This window comes from Tauraco erythrolophus, chromosome 25, assembly GCF_009769465.1.
Source record: "Tauraco erythrolophus isolate bTauEry1 chromosome 25, bTauEry1.pri, whole genome shotgun sequence".
In the NCBI taxonomy this organism is placed as follows: domain Eukaryota; kingdom Metazoa; phylum Chordata; class Aves; order Musophagiformes; family Musophagidae; genus Tauraco; species Tauraco erythrolophus.
In genome coordinates this window covers 1,982,908-2,008,028 of record NC_141489.1, presented here as the reverse complement: position 1 = coordinate 2,008,028, position 25,121 = coordinate 1,982,908, and the positions used below count along the sequence as shown (strand labels likewise).

General features: G+C 44.3%; 1 protein-coding gene across 1 annotated transcript in view; it reads right to left on the bottom strand.

Annotated features, from left to right (window-relative positions):
• Window positions 1-5,028: 5,028 nt before the first annotated feature.
• NPEPPS (aminopeptidase puromycin sensitive) overlaps window positions 5,029-25,121 on the bottom strand; it is a 40,004-nt gene continuing 19,911 nt past the window's right edge. Inside the window, 24 exon segments of the mRNA XM_086626497.1 lie at window positions 5,029-6,388; window positions 8,562-8,609; window positions 8,716-8,871; window positions 9,098-9,205; window positions 9,672-9,728; window positions 10,492-10,634; window positions 11,120-11,339; window positions 12,738-12,872; window positions 14,378-14,517; window positions 15,110-15,173; window positions 15,810-15,919; window positions 16,526-16,558; window positions 16,561-16,585; window positions 16,886-16,990; window positions 18,059-18,150; window positions 18,153-18,222; window positions 20,744-20,858; window positions 22,300-22,333; window positions 22,438-22,470; window positions 22,473-22,533; window positions 23,744-23,860; window positions 23,862-23,909; window positions 23,911-23,946; window positions 24,921-25,028. Of these exon segments, the coding sequence (XP_086482623.1) occupies window positions 6,236-6,388; window positions 8,562-8,609; window positions 8,716-8,871; window positions 9,098-9,205; window positions 9,672-9,728; window positions 10,492-10,634; window positions 11,120-11,339; window positions 12,738-12,872; window positions 14,378-14,517; window positions 15,110-15,173; window positions 15,810-15,919; window positions 16,526-16,558; window positions 16,561-16,585; window positions 16,886-16,990; window positions 18,059-18,150; window positions 18,153-18,222; window positions 20,744-20,858; window positions 22,300-22,333; window positions 22,438-22,470; window positions 22,473-22,533; window positions 23,744-23,860; window positions 23,862-23,909; window positions 23,911-23,946; window positions 24,921-25,028 (2,211 nt within the window). The 3' untranslated portion in view covers window positions 5,029-6,235.

Below are 25,121 nucleotides of genomic sequence, written 5' to 3'. Positions count from 1 at the left end.
CCATCTCACCTTGCTGGAGCAACCAAGTCAGCAACCTGGCCGACTTAGTGCTGCACAGAGGAGATGCATTCTCCTGACAGCCAGGTGATAACATCTACTTTTGGAAAAAAAAAACGGGATGAAATCCGACCAGCACAGGATTTAGCACAGGATAAATCACACCAGGCTTAGCAAAGACACTCACCTGGTCTTCCTTGCTGAGGAGGAATGGTTTCCAAGTACTTTGGTGATGTTCAGGCTTAGAATAACCTCACTTTTCTTTCCTGGTTTGAGTCCCTGTAAAAGAAAAGTTAATGAGCCTGCAACATCATCTTGGGGAAGAAGGTTACCGCGGAGCACAGCACGCTGTCCTCTTTGGCTCTCAGTTTTGGCACATACGTGTGTTTTCCCCACACGTTTTCACTTGAACATGACTCATTTTAACTCTAAACCACAAATTTAGCACAGAAAATCGAGCTCTCCTGTAATAAAGTCTGAAAGAGCCCGGATGGAGCTCACTGAGGCAGCCACTGCTCAGCTGGATTTTTGATGGCTTGTTACTGCTTGGTCCTTCCTTCACTGGATGGAAGGGATGGATGCTCATCTCGACATGGTCACTGAAGGACAAGCCACCCGTGGTCCTCCTTCACTAACCAGGATCATAGAACCATGGAATGGTTTGGGTCGGAAGGGACCTCAAAGATCAGCCAGTTCCAACCCCCCTGCCATGGGCAGGGACACCCTCCACTACACCAGGTTGCTCAAAGCCTCATCCAACCTGGCCTTGAACACTTCCAGGGATGGGGCAGCCACAACTTCTCTGGGCAACCCGGTCCAGTGCCTCACCACCCTCAGAGAGAAGAATTTCTTCCTTAAATCCAATGTAAATCTCCCCTCTTTCAGTTTAAAGCCATTGCCCCTTGTCCTATCGCTACACCCCTTGTCCAAAGCCCCTCTCCAGCTTTCCTGTAGCCCCTTTAGGCACTGGAAGGCTGCAATAAGATCACCCCGGAGCCTTCTTTTCTCCAGGCTGAACAGCCCCAACTCTCCCAGCCTGTCTCCATAGCAGAGGTGCTCCAGCCCTCGCATCATCTCCGTGGCCTCCTCTGGCCCCGCTCCAGCAGCTCCATGTCCTTCTTGTATTGGGGACCCCAGAGCTGAACACAGTATTCCAGGGGGGGTCTCACGAGTGGCTTCTATCTCCGCGTGGCGATGGAAGAGGGTCTCACCCATCTGGTACGGCTCCTACGGCTACCACGAGCCTTGTTCTGCCCCCGGTGGCCACGACTCATTTGTCCATCACCTGTCACGCACGGGGTCGAGGTACCTTTAGCAGAACACGGGTGTCAAGTCTGAAACGCAGCGACAGAACCGCTCACCGCGGGGACGGTCCGTGGTGGGAACACCGAGCCCTCGCTGCATCTCCCGACCTGCACAGAAACACGTAGGTACCCGTTAGAGAAGGATTTGGGAAGTCAAGTTTTGGGTTTTGTGGTGGCGTTTGGGTTTTTTCCCCCCCAAGGGTTCACAAGCTTTTTTGCCGTACACCATTTAATTTTACTAATTTAAAACACGGAGCGTTTTCTTAATGCGAGTGTGTTTGGGAGCAGACCCTGGGCCTGGGGAAGTGAATAACGTCCCTCTCCAGATGCTGCAGTTCCATTTAAGCCAGAGAAAATTTTGGTCTGAAATCTAGGTATTTTTGGAGAGTAAACCAGATTCCAAAACTTTTTTTTGGCAGCTAATTCCACATGCGCCTGGCACGCTCGTGCCTTCTTCCTGACAGATTAAGTATTTTTCCATCCCATGTGTAAGAGACTTGCAAATATCAAAGCAATTACTGTACATAGGAACGTGTATTTTTGTTATTACAAAATTCACTTTTTCCAAATTGCTTCAGGAATTTCACTAATCACATGTGAAAAAACCCACATTTTTTAAACGAATGGGACACTTCCTGAGCCGTGTCGGCGGCGGGACTGGATCGGTGTCAGCAATGGCAGGGCAGGAGGCCACCAGTCCTCCGCCCACTGTGTTCCCAAAACCAGTTCAAAAAGCTCCGTTTCCAGCTTATTTGAAGCTCAGCATTTCAGTGTCGTGGGGCCAAACGCAGTGCAGGTGCCCGACCATTCCATACTGGCTCAGTATCAAACTGGCTTCGTATCAGCTTCCAGTGACAACCAACATCGACTAGATTCCGACTGTTTGCCTTATTTTTACTGCCCCTGCCAAGAAAAGGCAAACAACTGAAAATGTTGAGATTTCCTTAAAACTCAGATTCAATTATTTAAAGCTGATGGAGCAGGGAAAAAAAAGGATGTCTCAAACTGAAGATCCACCCAGCCAAGGCTGCTCCATCTAATCACCACCAGTGCAAGAGGAGTAGGGAGAAAACTGAAAAAAATGGAGGGGTAAAAATCAAACTATCCCCCAACCATTCCCTTCCTCCAAGCCCCCAACATCCAGCAGCATGGAGTCGTTTCAGAAATTATCTTCAAATATTAATTAACTCTTTAATCTCAAGGCTAAAAGAACATGGCACAAATCAGTGATGTGTCCTCTAGTCAAGAGCAAGTAATTTTTGTTGTTTTAGTGCATTTTCCTTCAAAAACCGCTGCCTCAGCCCACACGTGAGCAGGGAGCAGCCCGGGCAGGAAGAGCTGCAGCCATCCCGAGCCTGATCACCCAAAATCCAGCGAGCAGCTTTGGCACAGGAGTGACAGCTCGCTAGGAGAAAGCGTGACTCGCAGCCTGGCTGTACCAATCCATGGCTTATCACACCAACTTCCACCTCAGCAGGAATCAAGCTCCTGCTTCTTCGAAGGGGCATCGTTATGGCAAGGCTGCACCTCGGACAACCTGTCTGCAACAGAAACCAAGAGTGAGGTCTGCAGGAAGCACTGTTTCCATGAGTTTACCTGAAATCGTGAAGAACGAGAGGAGGGAAAGGTAACAGCAACACAAATGGTTTATTTTGGAACAACTCTGCTGCCTCCTAGGCAGGGGATGCTCATAAAGCTCTTTGTGGTTCTGTTGGAGGGGGGTAGGGAAGCAACCAAGGCAGAAGGACGAGGTTACTTACTTGTGAATGCCAAGATTAAAGCCAGGTAGTAGCGCTGTACCAAAAAGGAGCAACGAATCGTAGAATCACAGAGGATCTCAAGTCGGAAAAGACCCGTAAGGATCATCAGTCCGACTCCCTGCGCCTGGCAGGGCCACCCAACGCTCAACCATGTCCAGGCGTTCCTTAAGTCAGTCTCGGTGCCCTGACCACTTCCCTTGGAGCCTGTTCCCGAGCCTGTTCCCGAGCCTGACCGCCCTCCCGGCGAACAAGCGGGTGCACGCAGTAAGTTTAACCTTTAAGAAAACCTTTGTGTTCCAGACATGGACGGAGATCTTCAGCCCAGTGTTTTTGTGAGCAAGAATCAACGCAGATTTTTGTCATCGCTCAATCCCCAGGACTCACCCAGGCAGGACTATGTTCCAGGCCAGGTTGGATGAGGCTTTGAGCAACCTGGTGTATTGGAAGGTGTCCCTGCCCATGGCAGGGGGGTTGGAACTGGATGATCTTTGAGGTCCCTTCCAACCCGAACCATTTTGGGATTCTGTGACTCTCTCATCACACCTGACAGTGACAGAAGAAACACCAAGGCAAACTCCTCCTGCTGCCACTGGGAAAACTCGTTTTGCTTTTATTTCCATTATAAGCCTGTACTAGGAACAAAAGCCACCACTATCACCTACACAGTTTAGGTGTTATCTAAAGATTTGACACAGAAACCTGTGAAACCACGCGAGAGGGAAGAACAAACAGACCAAGGTTTCTTCAAACGTGTTTAACTTGAATAGAGACAGTGGAGTCCTTGTTAAAAGCTGGATTTAGGTGTCCCTGATGTGTGCTGGGACAACTGCACCCTCAGCAGCCCCAGGGAATACACCCAATTCTTATGGGCAATATCCTCACTAATCATCACGTGAGCCCCATTTTGTCCCTCCTCATCCACAGTAACTCCTGCTGTTCTTGTCCTGACCCTGCCCTGAGCATCACTTTGTCTCCACTGGAAAAAAAAAAAAAAAATTATTTCATATTAAGTGGACAAATCCCAAACTTACTTTCACGAAGAATTAAAATCTACTTTCTCTACATGCAGAAGAGACCAGGGCTAGTCAGTCTGCTGAGACTATTCAGTTTGCTCACTGACCACAGGCTTGTTATTTTTGTCGCTCTCCTTCAACTGCTTGCATGTCATTTGCATTGTTTAAAGTCAAAACAAGATCACCTCAACTTGCAGCTACAGTACTTCTCATTTCATACATCACCAGTCATGCTGGAATCACAACTTTGCATGTTATTTTGTCAATGTGCAAGAAGCAGAAGAGAAACCAGCTTACTCTTCCGAAATTCCATTGGCTCCGCAGTGCTGACAGCAGGAAAAACCATCAGTCAAGTTAACTGATATGACTCAGGACCAACAGAATTCCTGTTTCAGACTCATTTCTGACCACGTAGCCACACCAGCCCCAGGGGTGCCAACCTGGGCGATGCTGTTCGGGAGCAGTGCACCTCCACTACCCATAAACTCGCCCATTTCTGGCACGTATCCCTGCCCTGGCTCACCACGGTTGGCATCAGCGCCACCTGCACAGCACCACTCCCTCTTGCAAAGACCCTCAGCTTCTCAGGTGTTTTGTTTAGTAGAAATTTACTTATTCACTTTTTTTTTTTGCCTTTCCCCCACCTTCCCAACTCTTATCCTGGTTAGTTCTGTAGTGCCTGACGACAATCTTTATTCAGATTACACAAGATCTACTTACACCAGCACAGTATGTGCCCATCCAGTTGCCCTAGGACCTGGTGCTGGTCGCAGAAGAGGCTGAGAACAAGGTTTTCCCCCGGAATGTTGGAGACACCACCAACACGACCGCCGCTCTTCCCGCAGAGCTTTAAGTCCTTTGAAAACAGCAACACTTTCCAGCTCCAAACAGAACACAAAATCAGGACGTGAATTTCACATTGACATTTTTATTAACGCCAACTGTTTTAATTTTTTTTTTTTTTTTTTTTTAAACAATAGCACAAAAATGTTTCAGGGAAGCAGTCTTGACAGTTAGTCTGATGACCTTCTGAAATACAGTTAAGCCACACCAAATACGAATTCCTGTTAAAGAAAAAAAAAAATATAATGGAACTCCAACCTTTGTATTAGAGGGTGTTGTGTCTGGTTAGTAGACCACGCTGCTTTGTGAAGTAAATGATGGCACACAGCTTAGACTTCATCATCACGCCAGTCATCACTAATTTAAGGCTTCTGAATCAAATTACCATCAACATCACAGAAAGGAACGAAAAGCTAGTGTTGCTACGGCCATGAGGCGATGGAACAAGCTGGATCTTTTAGACAAGGAACGGTGTCTTGAACAGAAGAGACCTGCCCTAACAGCAGCCAGGAGAACCAGTCACACAGTAGTTATCTCCTCATTTGCATGCATTTTGAGGGTGCAATTTATTAAGGAAAAAAAAAAAAATAATTGCATGAATCTTTCTCTTATTTAATGTGGCTATGAAAGATGTTTCCTCACAATTCCGTTATCTCTTAGAAGGACATCAGCAAGTGGAACCAAGGAGGAAAACCGAAGAGCAACAGAACATTTTTCTTTTTGCTGGGAGGTAACACAAAAGGGAGGGAACCTACTATCCTTGGATTGAGGGGGGCTGCAGGAACATCTCCCCAAACCCTTGCACTTAGAATGATGCACAGACTCTATGTTATACCAGCTACCTGCCTTTCCCAGTGACCTGTTCCACACAACGCTCCGAGGCATTAACCCACTCTTGCCCCAGACTCTCCACAAAATTCCACTGACCTAGAAACCACCGGTTTCCTTTTTTTTGGGGGAGGGTGTAAAAACCAGAACATCTGTCAATAAGAGTGTCAGGATGGGGGTGTTAAATATTTTAACCACTGACAAGGCTTGAGGAAGTTTCACAGTTTTGTTATGCTCTATTTTATTACTATCATATTTACAGATTTTTTTTTTTTCTCTCTCTCTCTTTCTTTTTTTTTTTTGCTGAATTGCTGATAATTTTAATAGAATTTAAATCTGGAGTGTGAGCAGGAACCAGTTAACTACATTCATTGTCCAATCCCCGTCGGTTTGAGAAAAAGACTCCAAATTCTTGGCATATGAATCAGCTGTTGGGCTCCTCCCTCTCCCCGTGAGGCGCAGCAGGACTGCAGCAGCGGCGTGCAGGGATTCACACCGTGGCTGGCGGCGCCTTCCGCTGCAGGAAATAGTGGTGGATGTTGTCGGCGTCCCGCTTCAGCCAGGCTGCGTTCAGCAGGATGTTCTCACAGCACTGCTGGACAGTGCGTTCTGCCGAGGGAGCGGGGTGACTCTCGAAGAAGGCCTGGATGAAAAGCACACAACCATAGAATCACAGAAGGGTTTGGGTTGGAAGGGACCTCAAAGATCAGCCAGTTCCAACCCCCCTGCCATGGGCAGGGACACCCTCCACTACACCAGGTTGCCCAAAGCCCCATCCAGCCTGGCCTTGAACACTGCCAGGGATGAGGCAGCCACAACTTCTCTGGGCAACCTGTGCCAGTGCCTCACCACCCTCTGAGGGAAGAATTTCTTCCTTAGATCCAATCTAAATCTCCCCTCTTCCAGTTTAAATCCATTGCCCCTTGTCCTGTCACTACACACCCTTGTCCCAAGCCCCTCTCCAGCTTTCCTGTAGCCCCTTTAGGCACTGGGAGGCTGCAATAAGATCACCCTGGAGCCTTCTCTTCTCCAGGCTGCACAGCCCCAACTCTCCCAGCCTGTCAACCACCCATAAGGGTCTAACAAGGCACAGACAAGGTATCTGTAAGTCACCGAATTCCCGGGCTATACAGCAATGCTTCTGGGAATTATGCTCCTTGTCTGACCACGGCTCATGCTATCTGCTCCCACCGACATCTGAAAAAACTCGCGGGGTGCTTGCCAAGTTTGCAAGACGCGTAATCCCAGTACAGAGTGGAACAGCAAAACGCCTCCATTTCCCTGCTGAAGGAAGGCCACAGCAGCACTTGTACCAACCAGCTCCTGTCCCTCTTGTCCTTGCAGCCAGGGACAGCAGCAGCCCTTGGAAGACACTAATTCAGTCCCTCATGGGGAGGCAACGAACCAGCAGCAAAGCAAGGGTGTATTTCTGGACACTTGGAAGAAGACACTAAGGGAAGCCTGAGGCCGTTTTGCAACAGCATTTGCCTGGGGATCAGGTTTCTCAGCGTTCTACTTGGGCCTCTTTCCAAGCTGCCTAATGATCTCCAAGCACCAGCCGCACTCCAGAGTTTTGCTGAATAATCTCATGTTTCTTCCTCCAGAATCCACAATATGGATCCCTCGCCAATAGCTGAAGAAACTGCACCAGAGGCTGCTGTGACTTTGCACTTTACAATGGGTTAAAGGGTGTAGAGGAAGCCGGAGTCATCCCCCACCTTCACACCAGCAGGCTTTTCCCAGTATGCCGCAGATCACCTCCCACTAATGTACACTACGGGGTGATGCTGAGACTCGACACATTTAAGTACTCCAGCTAAAAGCTAGGTTTACCATCTCAGGAAGTTCTCTTGGAAAGTAGTTATGATCTCGTTATGGATGATTGCTCCAGTGTTTTGCAAAGTGTTCTTTACGAAAAAAAATAACTACAGCACAAAATGTCTCTGTAAAATCACTTATGCTACTAAATCTTTTCTAAGAAGAGATCACTAGATGATAAAAAAGGAAAGATAGAGCTCATGGCTCAGCTTATCTTTGAAATAAATTCTTATTGTGAGAATTCTCCTCCTGAGCATTTTCCTAGCAGGAAAGTGATAATTTTAAGTTTCTTCTTCCAAGGAGTCCCTGTAAAAGTACGGGCGAAGAGTAATAACTCAACCTACACACATTCTCAAAACTCTACCACAACCAGAGCCTACAGTCCCAAGTCAGAGGAGATGCTCGAGGAAACCACATCACCCTGAGCCACCAACTTCAAGACAGACTCTCTGCAACCACATTCACCTGCCTGGTGTCAAAGCCCTGCTGTTAGCACACAGCACAAACGACCACGTAAAACTTGGATCTGCAGTATGGAATTTAGCCAACTTCTGCCACGTTCATTCTCCCAGGAATCCCTGGGCACTAACACAGTCAGCCCCAAATGTATTGTCTGGGGAGGAACAGAGGGGTGATGTAAGCCTCAGCTTACAATGGAAGTTGTAACAACTACGAGTTTTACTACAATTATCTTTCAAGGTTGGCTTTTGGGGGGTCTCAAAGCCACCGCCACAAACTGCTGGATTTAATAAAAGTATCCATGAGTGAAACAAATAGATGTCACTCGAAGTTGGACAATACTTTGTGATAATGCTAATTGAAGACATTTCATTAAAATCACTCAAGCTGAAGCAGTGCAATTTTGGGGACTAGTTGAAAGCGAGGCCGAGCCACAGCTCAAACCCAAAAACCACACAGAAACTCATGGCTCCTCCATCAGGTGCTCACAGCAAAGTTTGTCAGAGGTGAAGTTAATCACTTTAATTAAAATTTCTTACCTTAACTTCTGCGGCCATTTTATCATTTGCAAATCCATCCACTGTTAGCTGAAGGAAAGAAATATTGACCTGGTGTAAGCACTTGGCATTTCAAATATAACAGTCTAGTTTTGGTCATGCCCGTGAACAGGACTATTCTCACAGCCATACATACCTTTATTAATCTGGATATTAAGAATCCACCTTGGTATCGATTATAAAGTTCCTCCCAATTGTCCCTTACGAATTTCCAAGCAGCTTTCCTGCCCTGCTTGCTGCCTCCAGCTACTCCACCAATAACAGATACCGTGTCCTGGGGACGTACCTCTTCCTGGAGATGAAAACGTAGACGAGTATTCAGCAAACACAGCGTGTTGGCTGTATGCATTCCTACACTGAATTGGCATTTCTATGCCAAATCTGCCAATAATAGCTCCCCCCTTCAAAGATTTAATCATTCTATTCCTCCTATTCTAGAGCATCATACGCTCACAGTGCGCCGAACGCACTTGTCATTCTCACCAGGCAAAGAAGCAGCAGCTTTTCCAGTAACTTACTGAAAGTGCAAAGGTGAGAACTTTTTGAATCAGTTCTGGTTGAGAGATGGCTCCAAGAACTCGTTCAATTCGGTTCTTCTCCTCCTGCATGTCTGCTTGCTTGTGAAGCTTCAAAGCCAAAGGGAATAATATTACCACATGGTGTTAAATGCCAACTTCTCACGTAGCACTACTGAGCTTGCTCTACACACTGGATTACTCCTCAAGCCCAATATGTGACAAATTGAACTGGTTCATGAATCATCCTGCAGCTGGGCACATTATGGACCTCGTTACGCGTACATCAGCAGCAAGCACCACTAGTAATAAACTGATCTTCACCACTGATTATATAAGGTCAAGTAGGACCGTGCCTCCAAGCAATGAAAAATAATCCTAAAATGAGAGATGCCACGATCCACTAGATGGCAATTTCACACTATCCACGGAGCAAGGAACTCCCTAACGAAACCCTTGTGTTGGCATCGGCTGTAAAACATCGCACTGAGCCCGTGTGCAGATAAACTACAGCTCAGGGGAATTTGTAGGGTGGAATATTGAGCTTTTCGTTGTGTAAGCAACAGTGGGCACTCACCTTCAGCATAGTGTCTAAAGTAGTACTATCTCCATGCTTCAACACAGTTACATATACCTAAAATAGAGCATAAACAAGGAAGGTCCTTCAAAACCCCCACTTTTAGAAATGCAACAATCAATTTCTACATGTTTGGGTTAGATTTCAGACAAGTGAGCAGATCTGGAACATACTGGCATTCATCCCTTCTATGTTTGAAGACTGGATTTTTAAAGATGCATCAACTCCTTTACCTCTTCCTCAATTTCAGCATAATTTTGGTAATTTCAATCACAGCAAAACACCAGAGCAAGCAATTTTTGTACGACACAACACCAGGATAGTTAAGTACTTCACATACACTCAATCCACATCCCCCACGGTCAGACTGTGCTCCGCGGGGCCAAGCTGACACCTGCAGAGCTGGAGGATGTAGCTGGTCATGGATGGATGTAAATGAGTAGAAGTCAGCTCAGGTTCAGCACTGCACTTGAACAGTCTTCAAAACCCAGAAAGCAACGTAATGTAGAGACCAGAGTTGTACTGTAGCAGTTAACGTGGGTACAGCTGAGGATTTTAGTTATGACAAAGTATTGGCCACAACAGATGAGGCTTACTTGGTTCAAGAAACACAGGGATGTTTGTACCATGCTCCCCAGTATCATTTTCTTCATAACTGGACTCATCCAAGCTCCCACCACCTCTGCCAAAACCAGTTGTTCTCAAACCTTGACACTGGTTTCCTCTAGCCTCCCTATTCTTGGAAATACAAGAGTTCAGTGCACACAGTGCTAAGGGAGCGGGGACGGTGATTTGGGAACCAAAATTTGCAATAACCTACAGGACTCCTCAGATCAGCTGACAGCACGTGTTTGCCTTCCACATGGTCCTTAAATCGGCGTCGGGCTTCTTCTAATGTTGCCTTGTGCCCAGCCTTTCCTAGTTTGCCCAAGACCAGACCTCTCAGAAGAGCATCTAGATGACCTAATGAGTAGGAAGAAAAAAAAAGAATAAAAATTTGGAGACACGTTTCAGCAATGAATTTAATTAGAAGCGTTTTTCTATCTAGAGTGATCAGGGCAGAGCTTTGTAACAATCCTTCCACATGCTTGAGGATGTCTAAAGGAACTAGGCCTGTCCTCGCTCTCCTTGGTGCCAACTGGAGAATAATTTGATATTTTTTTTTTACAGCAAGAGAGTCAGGAGAAGATGATTCCAGCCCAAACACAACAGGCTAGGCCTGTAACCTGAGCTAAGTCAGTAGGGAAAAGTTTTACCATTTTAACTTGTGCTTGATAACAGAGGGTTGTTTCGGGGTTTTGTGTTTGCCTGCTGGTTTTAAGTATGAAAATACCCCTAAATGACTACTTCAGACTCCTCTTTCTCCCTTCTCTCCCCTTTCCCGATGGCTTATTTACACGTTGAGTTTTCCAAAACCACTACTGGATTTCCCAGCATAAGTTTCCTACCCTCTCCAGGTTTGGGGTCCCATCCCAGTCTCTCCCCTATGGGTGAGAAGACATCTTTCACGAACACCTGGATTTCCTCATAGAAGTCTGTGTGGGACAGGAGAGTCGAGAGGATCCCCAGGTTACAGCTGAGGTCGCTCCACACAGTGTAATTGGGCTCATTCACAAAAGCTTCCATGACTTTTAGAACCTCTACAGTGCTAATGATTCCAGCTCGGGCCTGGGAGAGGAAAAGACAAGAGATTAATCTTACTTCCAAGCAGAATTAAGTCATTTAATCGCTCATCACATCATTTTACAGCCTTCCCTGCTCAGTTTGCACAGCCTGCTCATAAACTTTTCTCTGTTGTGGGGTTCTGCAGAGGTGAGTTAACACCAGTCAAGGCACCTCAGCTGTCTGCTCATGGCACACGATGCTTTTTATACCCAGGTAAGCACTTCACAAGGAGACAGCTGTATAATTATAAGCACGTTTTGCAAACAAGAAACAGACAAAGTGATTAAGTGACTTAACAAAATTGCAGCAATGCTGGCAAGAAAAAGCAAACCCCCAGAGTTATTCTCAGCCAGATATTACACCCACCAAAATCTTATTTTAACTAAAAACCGTAAAGATTTAGAGATTTCATTTGAGACTGCAAAAGTCATTTTTGCTTCCTGCTTCCCATGAATCAGTACAAGTAGTACTGCCTTTCCAACTCTGCCAGGAAAAGTTTATATTAACTGCTTCACAGCATCATGAAAACCCTTCTGAGCTTGGTGCAGTTGATAATACCTACAGCAGGTGTCTGCAAACAGATTGCTCAGATTTTGGTTAATCTGGAACCAGGCCAGTAATTTATGGTACTGGAAGAGAGGTGAAGATCAATTTTTATTATCTAAGCTATCACCACCTATGATAAAAACATGATTAAAACCAAAGCCAAAATAGGAACGTTGTGTTAGAATCCTGTCTGCATTATTTACTCATTTTTTTGTCCCTTTGGTCCTGCAATAGTTGGGAAATGACTCAGGCTACAGTTTCAAACTCTTTCAACTAAGTCATGACAAGAGCTACAAGCTTTGAAGCTAGAGAGGCAGAGCATCAAAACCACATTTTTAAAAGCTTCCATATACTTGCTGACAAAGAATAAAGCACAACCTGAAATAGAGAGTACAGTAACTAATTGTTCAGAGCTAACAACACCTGTTTGGGGGTAATTCCTTGCTTTTAAACATAAAGAATCCCCAACAGCCACCTCCTCCAGCAGAGGACAGTTCTAACAAGCCCAACTGAATGAAGCACATGGTGCTGATAGTATTTGATAAAGTCTTTGAGGGGATCATTAAAATATCCTTCTTTTGATGAGTTAAAAGAAAACAAGTTCTCAAAATACTTAATTTTGTCAAAAAACCCTACGGTATAATACACTCCTAGAGAGAACTGTGCAACAGGAGTCACGGACAGCCTGCTTCCGTAGGGTTTAAGTCTTAGAATACAAGTTAGGACTTGTCAAGCTAATTAATAGTTAGATGTATGCAGCAACCCCAAAGGCACTTTGCCTCCAGAAGCCAAGGCTGACTCTTCAGACACCAGTTTCTGCAGCTCTCACCATTACAACAGCAACAGGTTGCTTACCAGAGAGAAGAGATCATTCTGCAGGCCAAGCCTGTCCACAGGGGGTAGGGAGAGGTCTTTGATCGCTGGTATTAAACTCTCCAGCATGTCAGGGCTATACTGGGTACGGTAAAACCCTACTGTTCCAAGGTTTAACTGAAATGTACCAGAAGAGTAAAAAATTAAAAGTGAAGAACAAATAAGGAAATGCTTTGTTATTTTTGAACCACTAGAAATTTCTCAAAGCATCGCAGCTCAGAGAAGTCAGTCACTATCATTTAAACAGAAAGAAAAAACGAATCGTAAGTAAGGGAGAAAGACTTGAGATTTCAAAGAAGAAATGCTCCCTAAGAGGTATAGAAGGCCAGAGAGCTGACAAAGAAATAGAGGCTGGAGTTAAAACTAGGAGCAAGGAGAAAAGAGAAACTTCTCTTCTAGGGGTAACTCCTAACTGAAGCAATGCACTGAGAAGATAAAAGGCAGGAGACTGCAGGTAACAGAATTTTAACTTTGTAACCTCTCTCCCACATCCTGCTCCATTCGATTTTCAGAGAGGGAAGGAGAGCAAGCACCTCTGGCCAGCATAAAAGCAAGCCATGGCCAGTAAGCTTGATGAACTACACTGGCTACACGCTGCTACCTACCAGCATTTAGTGCAGATGGTCAAATCTTGTGGTTGGTTGAACAACAGCACCAGGCATAACCAAAAACATTGCTGAGCTCATCAGGAGGTCACCCCCTTTGCTGCTGCCGTGAGTTTGGTCAGTCCAACTGCATCCTCAGGACTATGGCACTAACTAAAAACCTCACAGACTGGCAACCTTTGCTGCCAGCAGTCCCACAAATTCACCTTGGACTGAGCTGGATTGCTGCCTTCTCAGGCAGAAATAGCAAAATTTACCCTCGTTTAGGCAGGGCCTTTTCAGAGCTCATTCCTTTCATGCCCTTCTCTACTACCAGGGAGGACCCAGACAGACGTGGTGATTCAAGGGAACACGCAGGCCTGGCAGATGGAATGCCCATGTTAGTTAAATAGGAAGATTTGATTAATATTTGAAAAAAAGAGACTAACCCTTAGTGTTATTTCACGGAGTCACCTCTCAGAGTGTAACTCCAGCTTAGAAACAGTTACTCCTCAGCCTCCATAGTTCATACAGCAACAATCCCAGCCAGCTGCTGTCTAACAATTTTTAAATTCAGTTTGACTGGTGGCTGCAGGAGACTGCAACAGTGAATTTTTTCACTTGCAGATTTGTACTTGTCTGGCAATAGCCAGTAGAAAACCTTCACGCTAATGAAAAATAACAGGACGGACTTTAACTAAACTGTGGTTGCCATGGGATACCAAAAAAGCCACCACATTTCAACTCAAAAGCTGCCTCTAATTGCACGCTGTTTTTCCGAGCTCAGACTCCTAAAAGGTTCAAGTTTATATTGTCTAGACTACTCTTGGAAGGAAAAGGACTGCACTAAGCAAGCATTACAGAGAGCAGCCAATACTCAATAGCAGCACAGAGAGTCCCCTCCATAAGAAATAAAAGATTGCAAGGGGAGAGAAGAAAAAAAAATTTAAAAAGAGAGAGCAAAGAGAATGAAATGCAAGGGAACATTACAGAAACAAACTTCTTCCCAGTAATATGTTCTCCGTTGTGACAACTCACCTTCACCCACTGGTCTGGTTTGATGTCTTTCAAAACCAAGGTGAGCTCTGGTTTGTCCATCAATATTTGCATTTTGGCACAGGTGGGGTCATCACTTGTACAAATGCTTATGGGGACCATCCACGTGGGGAAATCCTCCCCTAAAAGAAGAAACAATAAAACAAAAGAAGGCCTAAGAAAAAAAAAGTATGCACACAAGACCAAGAAACAAGTTTCAGCAGCAGTTTAAGCAAGGCTGCTTAAATTTAAATCTAAAAAGGCACAAATCTGAAGGAAAATAGCAATTCTAGAGTTGAAAATGAAGAATCTCTGTATCACCTTTCAAGCCAAATATTTTAATTTCCATAAGAATGGAAGATGATCGGAATCTGTCTTAAGATAGAGCTGGCTTCTATATGAGGCATTTTTACTTCAGCACTACTGTAAAACCAGCAGCTTACAGAGCTCCTGAGATAGCAGCACTGGTTTTAAACTGGACATCAGAAAAAAGGCATCTCAGAAGGAAAACTGAACCACAGACTGCAGAGGAACGCTGTTCTCCATGTGAGGAGGACATGGAAACCACACATGTGAGAACACTCGACCTTAAATTTTCTGAGGTTTTAACAAATATTAAACATCTGACTCCAGGCAGAGCAACTGCCTGCTCCGCAGCTGCTTCATCTCTCAAACTTGCTGCCGTCGTGTGAAAAGCAGCAAACACTCCACTCCTGCTCTTAGCACTCATCTTACCAGTATATGGTCCACTGGCACAGAATTTCTTCTGGACTAACTTCAACACTTTGTCTTCTTCTTGCTGAGGGGAAAAAAAAAAAAAAAAGCAAAGAAAATGAGAGAGGGAAAATATCAGAACATCTAATCTCAGCTTCTGTATATCACAATACATTCATGTGCCTTCTCCAACAGAGTAACTTGTATTCTCCTCCAGGAAAAAGGAGCTACCTCAGGAATCATTCTAATGCATTAATCACTGTTACTGCTGAAACATACATGCCCTACTTCTCGTTTGAATTTGTGTCTGCCTTCAGCTTCCAGCCTGTCATCCTCCCTCACCCTGCAATCTTGTCGAATAAGCATAATTAAACCGGAGTGGGAAGCAAAACGCGTGGCAAAGGGAGCTAAGTCAGAGATTCCCTCCCCCAACACGCATCTCACACACAAAGAGCAGAGGGGCTACGTCAGCAAACTCCAAGCACATGATCCAGGGTGCTCGTGGAACAACTCCGTATCGCTTTGCACCAGGTTCCTCAAGTGAGCTGCACTTCCCCTCCCTTCAGAAAGAGATTTCTCACTAAACAAGTCAACCCACTGCACCCCCTCCTGATCAAAAAGATTTTTTTAAAGAATTGGATAGTATGAAGTTTGCTCCCAAAACACAGCGAAAGGCAGAACTTTTCATCTGAAGCGCTGAAAAACGCACAGTTGTATTTACCTGTTCAGCTTCCACATAAATGAGTGGAAATCCCATTTGTTTGGTCCATGTGTTCATCACAGCAGCAATAGGTTTACCACTAGCTTTCTCCAGGCTTTCCCAGAGGTCCTCTGCAGAAGAAAAGTCTGACTCAGGACTCCCAGAGTCGTGACCTGTCGGATGCTATTAAGGACACTATACGGGCACTGGAGGGTGGGTGGGAGGCTGCATTATCACTCCTGTTTGCCCTTCATGTTTTGGGATGTGTTTTTTATCGAATTGCAACAGATGTTAGGCAATACTACTAAAAAAACAGATTGCAATCAATACACATTGTGATAAAGTATAATAAAAATGAGCATTAAATATTCAAAATAGTAAATAGAGGAATCTTGTCCTTGGGTTTTTCATATATCATGCCAAAAGAGCTGACTGAACAACATGGACTGTTTTTGGCTGATAGAGCATGATGTTCCACTGAGACACACACAAAAAGTTTCAGTGAAGAAAGTGCTATGAGATGTTAGACAAGACTTGGAACTCAGAGAACCCCCAGAGGATGCTGAATTCTGCCTGTGCAGGGGACACGTTGTGTGAAACCGGACACAAGCCAATTATTTCCTTGTGTTTCAGTTATCTCAGGTGGAAAAACACAGCTGCTTAAGAATCTATCACTTTAGCACTAAAAATTGTCTCCAGAAATCACTTTTCTTAAGCATATAATAACCACCAGTTACCTGTAGCCGCATTCTTCTCCTGGAACTTCGTAAATATAAATTCATTCCTTTCCGAAAGTCCTGGGAACACACAATCGAACATGTAATGGCACCAGAACAGAGGTGCTTTCTGTCCTCCCTCTGCACTGCATTTATATTCAAGAATCAGCCAAGGAATCTTAGGATCAGTATGTACATTTGTAACAACTTCCATATTTCCCCACTATCTTATTTCTCCTAAGTTCAAATACAGCCCAAACACAAATTGGAGAAAAAGTTTTCAAACTACGGAACACACATTTAAGTATATTTTTAAATGGTATTTTAACTGTAAAAGATTTGACAATCTACATTTGGCTTTTCCAACAACAACCTTTTTACCTCGTCACCAATGTAGTCGTGCAGCATTCGGATCACGGATGCTCCCTTGCTGTAAGAAATAGCATCGAATATTTCATCGACTTCAGATGGATGGCCAACACTAACCTGTGGTAAACAAGATCATTAACAGTGAGAAGAATTTCAACTGCCATTAAGATGTTGATTTTGCTTGTTCTAGTGTTGAAGGAGCTGACTTTTCTCGCTGAAAAAGTGTGTGCATATCCATCACTAAATCGTCTTGGTGGAATCTCTGCACCCAGTCAATCAAATTTATTCACATACAGCCAGGTCAGGATCAGTTTATAGGTTAAACAGACTTTAACAAAGCTTTTGGTATTTAACCAAACAGACTTGGGGATCTTGCTTCAGTTCAATGCTTACCTAAAAGCAAAAAAACAGTGGAATTTTTTTAAATTCTGGGACAGCGAACAATACATACTCGGGAAACGCACTCCATGAGGAAGTCACTCTAAAATGACCTGTTGTACAAAGCAAGGTCATGTCCCAGCATCTCTCACATCAAACCTTTCCTAAGCCATCTGAAACTCATCCATGGTGATCTCCAGGAATTACTAGGGAGTCTTCTTCTAGCACAGGTCTCAGGTTTGCTGTAGGTGAGCTCGCTGCTGCTGCCTTCTCTTCATCTCTGAACCACTGCCTTGTTTCCGGAGCAGCAAGCCTGGCTGGATCCTGCTAGTTTCAAGACTGTCTGCATCACACTCACAGTTCTGGGAGTACTACACAGAAACACCCACGGCAGCTCAGATGGAGACCAACACAAGCCAAGCCAAGGTTGGTAGCGTGGGCTCTGGGCTGGGCTGCACTTGGGTTTACGTTCTTGAGCGCTGAAATAAGTCAATAGCTGCTTCGCTGTGCTCAAGGGCCAGAAAACTCCCCACTTTGATCAGAAACCAAACCAAAACACAAATAATGATGAGTTCTGATCACAACTTTGCCATTGCAAGTCAGTAGAGCAGAAAAACTCCAGAAGCTGCCACCTTCAGACCCTCAAACCTCACTTGAAGTAGAGGAAAATCCACAAAGTGTCAATGCAACCTTAGATTTCCTTTGAGTAGTGAATGACTGCAAAGTCCCCTTTTCTTCATAGGGAAAAAAAAGCTTACACACAGCTGACAAGAAAAAAAGGGAGAAAATCACAAAGACAGAACTTACTTCAATAGGGTGACTGTTGTCTAAGGCATCAAGCTCTTGAGCTCGTGTGTAGTCAGCAGAAACAAACTGAGTCCAGATATCGTACTCTGGGAACAGTGATCTACACACAGGTACTCAATCCAGGAGGCAAATCCTTCATTCAGCCAGAGATGGGTCCACCATTCCTGGACAGAGAAGGCAGAATAAAGAATAAATTTAATCCACAAGAAGTTTGCAGCAAAGATAAGCTGTTAATGAAACAGGTAACAATTCTAAGCACAAATTCCTCTCTCAAAAGAAGTCATCAGCCCACGAGGAGTAGTGAGCACCCTGTGACTGTCTTCCTCTCTATCTTAAATTTTAGAAGCTTTGCATGGAGAACTGCATCAGGTACAAATGAAATCCCAGAGACTAGACTAGGGAGGGAACGCTGAGGGAACAGCCATGAGTGTTACCTATAGATGAGGGAGGCACATCAGTGCTGTGCAAGGCCAGGGTTCAGTAAAGCAGCAGCATTGTGAGCAACACAACGATGGTGTCTTTCCAAACTGAACAGCAGCAGCTGCAGGAGGCTGATTTTGTTTGGTTTTGGGTTTGTTTTTTTTGCTAAAGAGTATGTTTACATACAGGAGAAAACCTGGAATCTGAAACAGTGTCCTAGACTGTGGAAACCTGAAATCTAGTAAACAGTTAAAAGTTGTTTCTCACCAGCAAAGGTGGGCTTTGTTTTTTTAAGATAAGAATGTTACACTGACATTTTAAAACCCTTCATTTCTAATATTAACTCAAGCAGGCGAGATAAGAAAACAAGCTACGGATACTGAGGAAGAAACACCCTTTTCCATAACTGCACTTACCAGCCGTTCTTTAAATGTAAACAGGGTGGTTAACTCTGGAGCATGGCATGATATGGGCACTCAGTGAAAGAACCTGAGCAGGGCACAGAATCAGCCCAGTAAGCTGTTCCACAAAGATCTACTGCTTCTGCTGTGAATGAAACATTTGCCCCAGGGAGGGTGGCATTTCAGTAAGAAAAGCTGTCGCTGAAGCTCTGCACAGATAAGCCCTGCTTTATTTTAGGGTGGAGACTCTCCAGTCCTCTTTGATTCTGATTGCATCTGTTTGCAAGACAAGGTTCTGATACACACAGATCGGTGCCAAAGGATTAATACAACAATTAGGCTGGACTTCTAAAACTTTTCACCTCCCTGTTTTTCTCTCTTATCCCACTGGCAACCTAATTGCTCACAAATCTATTTCTTCCCTGGCAGCAGTCTGATTTCATTTATCTCTGCCACAGAACTGGCATATTGTGCTGGCCAGTAAGATCTGGTACTGGCAAACTAAACCAGTGGTGCTATCGAGGGTTTCTGCTGTGTTGTCTGAGCCTCAGATTGTAGCAGAGAAAGAGCTGACTTTCTGGAAATTGAGAGGTGACACTGGAATGTCTCTTCGTATTTCACAGCTGCATCACAACATAAAATACTGCGAGAAAAAATTCTTAAAGAAAATTTCTGGAAGACTTAGAACTTCAAAAGGAAAATAAAAGCTAATTCAATATACATTTTAGAGATTCTTGTAAATGATAATTTCTCAAGCTCACTGCTGCAGTTCTCAATGGTCAGAAGGACCACGGATGGTTTGTGGGTCACTGATGGTCCCCAAGGCACTTGCTAGCATCCGATAGTGCTGTCCAATCACATGATGCTGGCTCTCCTGCTTCCAGCTGCTGAACTGTACTAAAAGCTAAAAATATATTACTTTTCCATTTAAATATTGAGTTCCTCTCGCATGGAAGCTACCTGGGCTACCACAAAGAGGAATGGACACAGCTGAGAAGATTTTCAGAGGCATGGCACTGCAGAAAAGTTTGACAAACTTTGCTCAGTGTTACAATTAATATTTACCTCCCTCCACTCACACTTCATTTAAGCAGCCTAAAAGCCAGAACAATGCTGATCTGGGGTCCAGAAGCCACGCTTTTTTACCAAACACACGGGTTTCTTACAATACAAGAAACCTCCTGCCCTGTGAAATATTTGGATTTAAGCATCTGTTTGCAGGGTTTGGGAAAAAGAACGTCAGATCTAATTAACAGAGTAAGCTGAAACCATTTGTTAACAGCAGAAGCTCTGGCAGATTTAGTTTTCAGTTTTTAGCACTAAATGGAATTTATTTAGAGATTTCAGTCTTGCTGCCTCAGATATGCTTTTATTCTCACCAAAACGACTTAAATATCAAACCACTCAGACAGCTGGCTCCCCATATATCCAAGTAATTCATTGAGTTATACTGAGCAATTTTCAGCTGCTGGACTAGAACAATTTGCAATGCTGAGCTGGTACTGACATGCCTGCTTGGTGTGAAAGCCTGATGAGTGAATTGGTTTACCAAATTCGTGCCTACCTGAAAGGAAAGAGCAGATTATTGCTTCTAAGTAATCCAACTAGCCAAAATAATTTCTGTGGAACACTTGCTCAACTCTAACTAGGACGATATCCAAACAACTGAACATTACTTCACACAGAAAAGATCCAGGAATACGTCTAAAGAGCACACTAGTAAATAAGAAAGTGGTAATAAAATACTATTTAAATACTTATTTTTTTTACTTTAAAGATAGCATGCCAGCTATTAAGGGGCACTTGAACACACCCGATATAAAACACACGTCAAAGAAACTAAAAACTTGTAAGTGTTAGATACCATGGTCACAAGGTTTCCAAACCACTGATGAGCAAGTTCGTGTCCTACAACCAGAGCGACCCACTGGCGAGACGAAGAACAGGAATTTTTGGGGTCAATGAGCAATGCAGTCTCCCTGTATTTAAGAGAGAAAGATAACTGAACAGTGGTCCATGCCGAGGGAAAAAACACAATCAAAGTAGGTTAAATCACCTAAGTAAGCTAAAAGTGATCAGTACAACTGAAAAAACAAACCACAACGCTATTTCAGTTTAGACATTAAAGTATTTTGGTAAATTCCACAGCTGTTGGAATGCTTTGGAGCAGTGATTCCTTACAGCATGCAAGAAGACAGGTGCAAAAACCCAGGCAGGAAGAAGAAAGTTTATCCCTTATCTATAAAATAGCTCACCTACATAATCTAGGAACCTCAACCGTAGCTCCCTGGGCACTGCACGATGTATGCACAGCAAGCCTTCCCTGCCTCCCTCATCCCCACAGGAATTCCAGCTCTTCCAAGCACACAACCAGCCGCGTTACGCTCACCACTGCAGATGCACACGATCTCCACGCAGGGCACACGTGCACACACGCACACGCAAGTGCTCCCTCGGTCGGGCAGGCAGCCTTCTGCTAGAACCAGCCCTGTCGTGACTGGGACACAGTGGGACTGCTGGAGTGCTGCAGCTCCAAGGGGGGAAACGTGCATCTCGACACATGGGTGGTGCCTGCGGGTTGTGCCAACCTTCTGTCCCCAAAGGGATAAAGCAAGCGTGCCAAAACTGTGGGTAAGGGGGCGGGGGGGTGGAAATTAACAGCACAATTAAGAAAGGCTTCCAAAAATCCTACTCGTCCAGGACAAATGTTTTTTTTCCACAGGGAGTAAAATATCAGATTTCATCAGAACTGCAATAAGCAGACTAGTAGATTTTAAACCTGGGCTCGAATTTCCATTTCAGATTTTTAAGGCCAAATTAAAAGTTTAGCAGAAGAAATTAAAGCCTTTTTGGGATTTGAAGTCGAAAGCTTACAAGATCAATGTTGTACAAAATGAAGGAAAATCATTCTAACAGTGAACACAGATAATGTAATAATATCAAGCAAAAGTACAAAAGCTTGATCAGATGATAAAAAAAAAAAAACCAACTGAAAAGGAAGGCAAGTTAATACTTTTGATTTACTCATATCCACATGGTTATACTGTGGTTGCTAAATTTACCAACTTGCCTACAACATAAAATAAAAAGCTCTTCCAGCTGTGTCAGTAAGTACGTAACTTTACAGGAAAAAGCAGCCAAGAAAGTTCTCTTGCAGAACAGGCAGTGCTGCCAGACACACAAAAAAATCTCACACCCTTGGACAGTAGTTGTAATAACTCATTCTTGCCTTCCTGAGATTTGTACAACAATGCACGCTGCTGCAGAAGCCAAAATTATCCAAACCGAAGCAAGAGTTGAAGGTATTTACTCAGTCTTATTGGGATGACACCCCAATAATTACAGCTCCCTAAAACTAATCCAGTTACTTCCAAGAATTAGTGAACAAAGAGGGGGAAAGACAGGATTTTAACAGCATACCTATAAGTAACAAGGCCCCAGTTCTCCATGGCACCTTTATAAAATAAATACAAAGGTTTATTGATATGGATACACACCTCTTCCTAATGTTTAAAATTCAAATAAAATACAGTTCATCAATAAAGTGAGTTACTTTACCAGCAGCAAAGTCTGCAATAGCTATGAGATCAATTTAGGAAGAGGGTAAGGAACATTGAAGTAGTCCTTATAAAAAGGCAGAGTTTTAGCAGCAACCTGTAAGGAATAAGAGAAGTGTTACGTTAACTTGGAATGATGAGTAAAACTCGAGAATTTATGACTGAAACTAGCCTAAGAAAGCAGCATACACAAGATTTCTTCCAGAAGCCCCATTCCCAGCTTCCAGAGCACAATGGTTTGGAAGACTCCCATCCCCTTTTTCTCCCAGGGCTGTAGCCTACCCTTCAGTACTCCTCCTCATCTTTGGACCAAAGTCTACATCACCAAGTCAGAACTGAACTGAACCACATGTTTCCACCATTATTTGCCCACGACTGGAGTGCAGTTTTAACATCAAGCACGGTCTCTCTGAGCCATTAAAGCCAAAAAAAAAGACCCTCAGGGGCTTCCCACGAGTTCAGGTGACCTAACATGAGCGCTACGCCCACCCTTCGGAGACCACCACGGCAATAATGAGCATGAGCTTAATAAGGCCAAGTGCAGAGTCCTTCACTTGGGGTATAAAACCCCAAGCATCGCTATAGGCTCGGGGAAGAGTGGCTGGAGAGCTGCCTGGCGGAGAAGGACCTGGGGGTGTTGGTTGACTACCGGCTTGATATGAGCCAGCAGTGTGCCCAGGTGGCCAAAAAGGCCAATGGGATACTGGCGTGTATCAAGAACAGTCTGACCAGCAGGAGCAGGGAAGTGATCCTGCCCCTGTACTCGGCACTGGTGAGGCCGCACCTGGAATATTGTGTCCAGTCTTGGGCCCCTCGCTTTAAGAGAGATATTGAGCTCCTGGAGCGAGTCAAAGAAGGGCAACTAAACTGGTCAAGGGGCTGGAAATAAAACTTATGGGGAGCGGCTGAGGGAGTTGGGGCTGTTTAGCTGGAGAAGAGGAGGCTGAGGGGAGACCTGATTACAGCCTATAGATACTCGAGAAAAGATGGTGGGGAGGTGGGGGAAGGGCTCTTTACGTTAGTGATGGGTGATAGAACAAGAGGAAATGGGCATAAGCTTAGTCAGGGGAGATTCAGGTTGGATGTTAGGAAGTATTCTTCTCTGAAAGGGTTGTCAGCCACTGGAATAGGCTGCCCAGGGAGGTGATTGAGTCCCCATCCTGGATGTGTTTAAGAATAGGGTGGATGATCTACTTGAGGATATGGTTTAATGGGGATTAGGGATGGTTGGACTCGATGATCTCTAAGGTCTTTCCAACCCTAGAAATCTATGAATCTATGAATAGCGACGTCCTGGACCCACTTACCTCCAGCGCAAACTTTCCTTGCTCCGCTTTGCCAACGGGGGTGTAAACACGCACCAAGACGCCGTCGAGGGACCTGGCCTCCACGAAGTCGTACTCGCCCACCACGAACGCGACGAGGGTACGTCGACATGGTAGGGGTGCGAGCAAACTTCACTTCCACCAGGTTTCTCGTCGTCTGGGTACGGCTTCCGGTCGATGACGTTCTTGCAGCGTGAAAGAGAAGTTGAGTTTCGTGGAAGTGAACTGTGTTACACAATGTGCTTGACTGTTTCATCATTGTGAGTCACACGCTTAAAATGAAAGGACTTATTTGATGATTTCGAAGTGCAGACCACAATGTAAGGCCCTGCCTAAGTAAAAGTGCCTCATTATAGAGGGAAGTGCACTTTTATAATAGATATGATTATATAATAATATATATATTATTATATTCCGTTGCTGCAAAGGCAGCGGAACACCTGAGCTATCAGCTGCTGCCCTCCAGAAAGATCATCACCCACCACACCACGAAAAGGCATCAGGCTTTCACTTCAACTCCTGAAACAAAACCACAACCACGTGGTCCGTGTGCAAGGCGTAGACTTTACAGGAATTACGAAAGTTAACTACTTGGAAAAAAAAAAAAAGAGTCTGTTTTTTTAACTGATTTGCAAACTCTCCAGCAGCAACTTCTAGAAATACTTGTGCTGTGTTTAAAGCAGCAACCTGGAAATGCCCACTGGATTTGTGACAGGAGGTACTTCTACTCGCACACTGTACCCAGGTCTGGTCAGAAATTCTCAGGGCAGAAAATATGCTTATTTATCTCAAGTGCTATGTCTGCTCATGTAGCTATAACAGCTATATAAACACAAAAAGGCACTTTTTTTTTTTTCCTCAGTCACTCTTAATCAAGGAGTACGTGGCAATGACATAAGCTAAGACTTTTTCCTTTTTTTTTTAAAAAAAAAAAATCAAACATGCACCACTGTGGTTTGTACAACCTGTTTAGGGTTTGTGCATCTGACATCACCAATGCTATCTTTTAAAAAGTTCTCTCAATTTAGAGCTGTAAGTAAGCAAGACAGCCCTAATTCTAATTCTGTCTGTCACCAGAGCACCCTATTAACCATCAAATAATCAGCTGGCATATTACAATTTTATTTAAAACACTGTTTACTTGCACATCAAGAACTACCATATTTGACAAAGCTACTCTGTCTTTAGGAACCACCAAAGAAATATCAAACGTTGCCTTAATAGCAGGCTCATCCCAGCAAGGGAAAGCTCTGCGAGCATCAGTAGCCTGAAGGAAATAAGAGCATTAAACAAATAAATCACAAAAGATTGTGGCAATAAAATACACATAAAAACTTACAGGCAAGAAGTTGGGTGAATG